The following is a 7763-nucleotide window of genomic DNA, read 5'->3' on the forward strand; positions in this document are numbered from 1 at the left end:
TTGGTCCATGCATTTATGTAGTTGCCCATAAACCGTGGAAGTCGAATTCGCTAAGGATGGCCATCGTAATAGTATATCTCATTTTATTTTTTACCAACAATTTTGTTTTCCAGGTTGAAGTTCTGACTAGGCAAATGAATGAAATATAGATCATTTTGGAGCTGTTTTGTGATTCTTCGGGGAAATGGGTTAATTAGAAAAGAAAATCGCTTTCTGTAAAAAAAAAACGTTGAATTTTGCAAATGATTCATGGATGAAGAAAAAATAAAATGAACTTTCTAAATTGTCAGTTGCCAATTATTTTTTAAAGCTTGAATACCAAATAAAATTAGTGATAAGAATAAGACAAGGCTTTTAGTATCCAAGAAAGTGAATCACGATTGAACTTGGTTCAAATTCGTGTATTTCCCTAATTAGCAGATTTTGACAAGTATTTTTTTGTTCTATTGATGTATAAAAGGGCGAATAAGGACACTTCACATTGCTTAGTGGAGTGGATTCAGTACACATAACACAGGCCCTTGGGCCTAAAATTTGTAAGCTCCCACACTGGTCTAGTGAATTCAGATTCGTGCGCTTATATCATTTATCCTTTAATTTAAAATGATAGTATAAATCTGAATGATTAATGTTTATTTAGCTTCAAAGGAACAGTATTTTTATAGGTGAAAAATAAATAGGCCATGAGATCAATTGTAAAGCACCAAAGCCGCTATTCTTCAATGGAAATAAAATACAGTATCATTTCCAAAATTCATAAATTTTAGTATTTTCCCCACCAACTACTCCATTTATCTTCCAAAACAAAAAACCTCGGATCTAATGATGGCATTGCTTAAGAAATAAGGAAATAAAGCATTACTACCAAATGGACCTACTTACGGGTGGCCCTGCACACGAACCAACATCTGCTGCTTCACAAACAACTTGATTAGCTTAGCTTGTACTACCTTTATGTTCACCAGTATTACCCTGATTTGGTTTCCCACCACAACAAAAGAAGTGTGGAAGCCTAGCACGACCACAACTCCTGCAGAAAAAATGTGAGGTTAATTACTCACGTCTGAACTGGAAAAAATAAGTTTAATATCTTAATGTTTTGGCAACAGTATAAGATTGGCATACAGTTAGTAAACCCACCTATGCATGTCATAAATACTTCAAAGGCAGTAAATGATGGAATCCCATATAGCAGATATATGGGAAATTCATTTTAAAATTTACCCTCCCCTCCATCTGGTTCAGAGAAATACTAAGTGAGCTTCTTTGATAATGATGAGTCAGCTAATAGGAAGGCCTAAGAAATCATGGACCAGGCTATCCATGAGCCAGGTTGAAAGCTATGTCCAAACTCTATTTTCTAATGTTTAGAATTTTTTTTGGAAACTCCCACATAGATATTTAAAGATCTTTTTACAGTGGAATCCATTGTCCTCCTACAGGGCTACAACACATGGTGAAAAAGAAAAACCAAGTGTGCTTAAATATTTTACATATAGGTAATCTAGTTTTAAGTGCTACCAATTCTTTGATCTGATGATTCTCAACTACTATTCAGAGTTGTCCTTCAACCTATGTGTCAAGAAAAATTTGGAACGAAATGATATTGTCTGCAACTTTCTAACTTCAGTGAACAGTTTGAGTAGCGTTTGAGTAGCAGTAGAAACAAAAACAATTTTAGTTATTTGGTAGCTTCATACAGTTTTTAAACAAAACTAGAGCATGTTAGTGACTTTATACACTAATTCCTTTTGAAGTGGTAGCACATTGCAAGATAGATCCCAGTTAATGGGATTTGAGGGTAAGAGTGCGACTAAGCAAGCAAAAAACCAAGCATAATAGTTTAGGGGAGTGCAGTGTAGGAACTCATTCAGGCTTCTTTCTGGATGTTACCATAATTTTTCTCTTTTCTAGACTATTTATTTGCAGGTTTGACTTTGTTCATAGAAGACTAAACAGTTTCATTGCACTCCAAACTTTGGGTAGTTTAGTACAAGCATGAAGCATCAAGGATAAAGTGTCTTACTTGCATAGGACAATCACAGGAATAGGTTTCAGAGCTTTTGGTCCATTCCTTATTCCTCTTTTATGGGGAGAAACCTGCAAGCCAAACAAAATTTTAAAAACACGTAAAAACACAAAATCGAAACAATGGCACAGTGCACAAATCATTATACTCACACCAATCCTGCTTAAAACACTACATCACATCACTACACTCTATCTATTGATATTCCCAACAGTAAAATTCAAAATGACAGAGAAGTGAACTGGGTACCTTGCGTTTTGGGACAGCCATGAGCTCCATGGAGCCCCCATAAGAGAAACTTGGGGAACAAAACTCGGGCAAAACGGATTGCGGCGACCGAACCCCAAGATCAATGCTTCCAGCTAAAGGAGGAGATTGGGGCACCGAATGAATAAACCTATTGAACCCTAAAACGCTGCTCAATCTCCATCTGGTGCTCCTCACAATTGCGAGCCTCGCTGCCATAGCTGTGGTTAAACAACAACAACAACATCATGTAGCCGTTGAAGATAGCCATGAATTGGTGGAGATTTTCAGAGGAAGTGAAGCGAACGCGAAATTTGAATTAAAAAAATTGTTGACAAATCGACCAAAAAAAGAGAGTGAGTTACCAGATTAAAACTGTGGAGGAACTTCGATGCTCGTAATTGCTGATTGGATTAACAGAAGTTAATTAGTGCTTGGAAGAATGGAGTGAGTATCGAGAACGTGCATTAGTTTGAGGTGGTGTTCATGATTGCTGCAAATTAAGTGCCACTCTCCAAACCCTAAACTTCAGTGGAGGATTTTTTTTTTGGGGTAATTTTTGTTCGAATTTATCAGCCAGGTAGTTTTTATATTAATTCTAGGTTAGGAATAAATAGTAAAAATATCTAGGACTTCATACTTAGAAGTTTGTAAATATTTATTTGACTTCTGGTTTTTTATTTTATGTTCTTATTATTGTTGTGAATTTTGGTTGAAGTCCGAACATTGGTTTCATTTGTTATAAATTTCTCAGAAGTCTTAGATTGTTTGATGACTATATTGAGTTTTATATATTTTTTATTATTCTAACATATAGAACTTGTAAAGTTATTTTGTTAGGGGAGACATGAAATTATAATTATATTTTATTTAATAAGATATTTTAATTCATTTTTAATTATTACACACATTCTATTATATGTGATTTGAACATGGTAATATCTTTATAAATATCCATCACCTTTGCCTTTGGCACATGGTAAATAACGGTTGAAGGCAACGAAGAAGGAAGGACAAATAATAGAAAAATTACTACCATACTCTCTAGGTACAATTTTCGTTTAGCTTATTCTAATTGATTTTGATTTAAGAAAAAAAGTGTATTATGTGGGCAAATATATTCAAACATAAAAGAGATTAGCACAGTTCCTAAAATTAGTGCAATTTCAACAAAGTCCAAACGATAATAAAATTCCATTTCAACATTCTCTATTTAAGTCTTGATATAATATAATTTTAAAAAATAAAAAACACTAGCGTCAATTAAAAAACATTATTGACTTTTTTTTCATAAAAATTTGCACCACCAGAAAGACATTAATTATATCCTCACGTTGATAATATCTAGCAACAAGAATTCGGTCCAATTTTCTTTCTCTCTCTTTAAACACACACAGTTTCTCTCTCTTTGTGTGTGGGTTTAAATATATTATAATTTTCATAAATGACTTAATTTATATTTAATCTTTTAAAAAAATTATAGTGATTTTAGTTTTTACAAATTTAAATTACTTTTTTAAGCTGTATCAATAACGTATCATATACTAAGTTGTATTACATCAGCGACTATTTTAAAATACTAACATTTAACAAGACATGGTTAATAATAATAGTTATATGTTACATCATTGTTAAGTATGTGTGTGATTTTACTGACAAATATTTTAAGCCAGTTAATATTTTCAACACACACATATGTCATGCTAACAAGTATTCTATAGGTAACTAATTAAAATTCTCTCTCTTCCTCACCTCCTCACTCGCTCTCTATACAACAAATAACAAATTATACTCTGTATATAAAAAGAAATAATAACAATATATTTTTCAATATTTATTAAAAAAAAATTAAAAATGTGAATTTAACTTTGTAGCTATTTAATAAATACTACCTCCAATTTTATTTATAAGAAATAAAATATAATGTATTTTATATTATAACTTATTTCTTATAAATAGGACTAGAGGTAATATTATTTATAATTTTATGATTTTTAATAAATAATTGAGAGTATATTGCTAAAAACTTCAAGTTGATTATAAAAAAATAACTCATATATTAATTTATTTTTTAATTTAAAAAATATTTATCCAGTCTCTTGATATATATATATATATATATATATATATATGATTGTTAATATTTATTTTAATTGGTGTGTATTAACAAGTTTTACCAAAATTTTAGGACAAAAATATCCAATTATCTCTTTTTTTCATTAATTTTGATCATGGGATAACACATCCAAACAACAGAACGACCATTTAAGAATAAAACTCGCTTATAACTTTTTTCCTCATACAGGAGAATTATCACCATCCGTCAAATCATTTTCTTTTTTGGCACATAAAAACAAATTTTATTAAGATTAAAGATTGAAGTTGACACAATATGTGGCAAAAAAAATCACTGATTACGTACGTGAAGATCAGAATTCAATTACACGTTACACCAACCCCGGGAGAATTATCACCATAGCTTCCACTCATATGCTACATGAGTTCTAGAACAGCACCAAATTGGATATTGAAGGTGAGAGAGGTAAGAGAAACCTTGAAATTACTGAATGCTATGTGAGAAAGGTGAGAGAAACATTTTTTTTAAACAAGAAATATTTAATTATTATAATTACTATAACAGACATTAAAAAAATTAATGGAAAGAATAGATAATTGAATATTTTGTCATAAAACTTGCTAATATACATTAACTAGAGTGTGGATACTAGCAGCTTCCGTGTGTGTGTGTCTATATATATATCAATGAGAGTTAGATCTAATAAAAAGAGTTTTTTTAAAAAAAATTTGGTGAATTAATATTTGAATTTTCATTAAGAGATGTATCAATATTTAGTTTCTAATCTTCTTCAAATAAATTTGTTTCTAATAGAACATCGATCCATGCAGAAAAAAAAAAGTTAAATCTTGTAGTTAAAGTGTGAACTTAATATCTGAATAACACGGTCAAAATGATATGAAGAGAAGATTCAAATACACGGTAGAGAAGAAAGTAATAGTTAGTTCGTTGGCTTAAATATGTTTCTAATTTTTTAAATTTGGAGTTATTTTATTTAGTTCTTAAAAAATTCTGTTTTTATTAGTTTCTTAAATTTTTTAAAATTTATTTTTAGTCTCTCATTATCTGCATTAATAGTATCATAATCTGTGAGGATTTTTTACTATCAACTTTTTTAAATTTAATTTTTTGAAAAATAATTTGTGATAGTTTAAAACCGTTACAATATTTAAAAAATATCATAATTCTACATCCAGCTATGTTTTTTTTAAAATGTCTTAATAGGTAAAAAAATGATTACTAAATCATACGATTCAAATATTTTGATGGTTTAAATTTGTAAGAAATTGTTTTTTAAAAATAAATTAGATAAATAAATTTTGACAGTTAAAAACTATAAAATTGTGTAAGCATAAACACAATAAATAAAAAGGGGATAACAATAGTTTTTGAAAGTTTGAGGAACTAACAAAAACAAAATATTTTTGAAGAACTAAAAAAAATTAATTAATTTAATTTGAAGGATTAGAAAAAAAAATTTAAACCTAGATATTATTGGTTCTGAAAGAAATGAATTCAGAGTTTCAGACGCCATTTTCAATTTCTCAGATCTAACAAAAAATCGTCATTGCATTTTCCACATAGTAAACACATGAGATTTAACTCAATTTATTTACTCAAAAGCGTAAACATATATTGAAAACTGATAAAGTAAAGTCATAATTGTTACTTAAAATGAGTAAAAATAGATTATTAAATTATTAAAATTTTATCTATTAACTTATTCAAAAAAACATCTATTAATTTTTTACTAAGAATTATTATTTCATATGTTATTCTTTAAAATGTATATTTTTGACAAATCCTTGATCTTGTACCAAGCATGATATAGATATACAAACATTTGCTAATCAATTATCATAATTCTTCGTTTTAAATTGATTTTTTTAATATAGCAGTAATAGTTGTCTTTCAAATTGAAATATTAATTAACTTTTCACTAAATATAACACTACTATTGACTAGCCGGCACCATGCGGGCCAGGGCAAGTTCTGGCTTTCCTTCTAAGGGAACGAATAAAACGACTTTTGTCACCTTCTCCAATTATTAAAACAAAAAACACCCAACAGAATTTCAAGCTTCCACTTGTCCACAATTTGCCCTTTGGAAATCCTTTCAATTTTTTTTAGGAGATAGTAATCTTCTTCGTGTTAAATATGATTATGATTATTATGGATTATAAAGTTTTCTGTTTTGAGTATTTAATGTGGTTATATATTTAAGTATTAAACTAAAAATCAATGGTTAATCTAAAAACTAAAATGATCTCATTCTAATTTATATTTTTTTAATAAATTTCAACTAATAATAAGAATTGTATTTAAAAAATGAGTTGAAGAATATGTTTCCATATCCCGTCCCTTAGTATTTATTTATGTTTTAAAAATAGATTTTGTGATTTTTTTTATCTTCTAAAAAAGTATTAACATTTTTATTTATTTTTACCTTTTTATTAAAGGAACTTACATAGTTATTATGATCTTTTAAAACAAGTTTTTTTTATTAAAAATGTTTTTCATAAAAAAAAATAAGACAAATGGACCTTAATTGTATCCCTTAATTTCCTATTTTTGGGTGGCTAATCACTTTAGTTTTCTACATCATAGTTGGCAAAAGTTATGCAAGAGGAGCTTCCTTTTAAATGAATGAATCAACAATAAGAATTGTTAAAATTGCCCCAATTATTTTGTGTAGGTGTGATTGCCAACACACAGAAGTGAAGTTAAAACCATGTTTTAATAGTAATCGTGCAATATTTGTAAATGACATGTATGCACCTGTGATTGCATATTAATTTATTTTTGTTCGCATAACTAGCTTCCGATCGATACGATATTGATTAGGCTAAGTGCGGGCTAATAAATATTGCATTTGCATTAATTATTCATTTACTAGAGTGCTTTGAGGAGGATTAATTTTCTAATATCATGGGAATTCATATGAACCTGGGCAGTAATTAATGCCACATGCTCAACCACTCCTATGTCACATTAATATTTTTCATCCCTATTAGACGAAACATGGGTAAATTGTGATTTTAATTTCTCAAAATATCACAATTGACATTTTTATTTAGTCTGGTGTTTAAAAAGTTATTATCAAACATGGTTGAAATATAATTTTAGCTTCTCAAAATATCTTAATTTTATGTTTAGTTTCTCATATTTTTAAAATATTATTTAGTCGTCAAAAATAATTTCGTTCTCATGTAATTTTTCTATTAGCATTTCGTTTATGTTGCCTGTTAATGAGTGTCTATCTAGTTTTAAAACTGTAAGACTGCATAGAAAACTTGTGACATTTAAAAATAATATTAAATGGAAATTTCATTATATTTACTATTTAGAGAGATCAGAAAGCACACAAAAAATTAAGGAATACCAACAGATTGACCACACGATAAATCTAAG

General features: G+C 28.8%; 1 protein-coding gene across 1 annotated transcript; it reads right to left on the reverse strand.

Moving 5' to 3' along the window:
* Positions 1 to 666: 666 nt before the first annotated feature.
* On the reverse strand, positions 667 to 2854 carry LOC114412569. Its single transcript, XM_028376507.1, has 4 exons — positions 2641 to 2854; positions 2279 to 2496; positions 2027 to 2100; positions 667 to 1030 (listed from the first exon to the last, which is right to left on the reverse strand). Exons 2-4 carry the CDS (start codon positions 2492 to 2494, stop codon positions 937 to 939), a joined length of 384 nt encoding a protein of 127 aa, XP_028232308.1. The 5' UTR covers positions 2495 to 2496; positions 2641 to 2854; the 3' UTR covers positions 667 to 936.
* Between the last annotated feature and the right edge of the window lie 4909 nt (positions 2855 to 7763).

This window comes from Glycine soja, chromosome 5 (genome assembly GCF_004193775.1).
Source record: "Glycine soja cultivar W05 chromosome 5, ASM419377v2, whole genome shotgun sequence".
NCBI lineage: Eukaryota > Viridiplantae > Streptophyta > Magnoliopsida > Fabales > Fabaceae > Glycine > Glycine soja.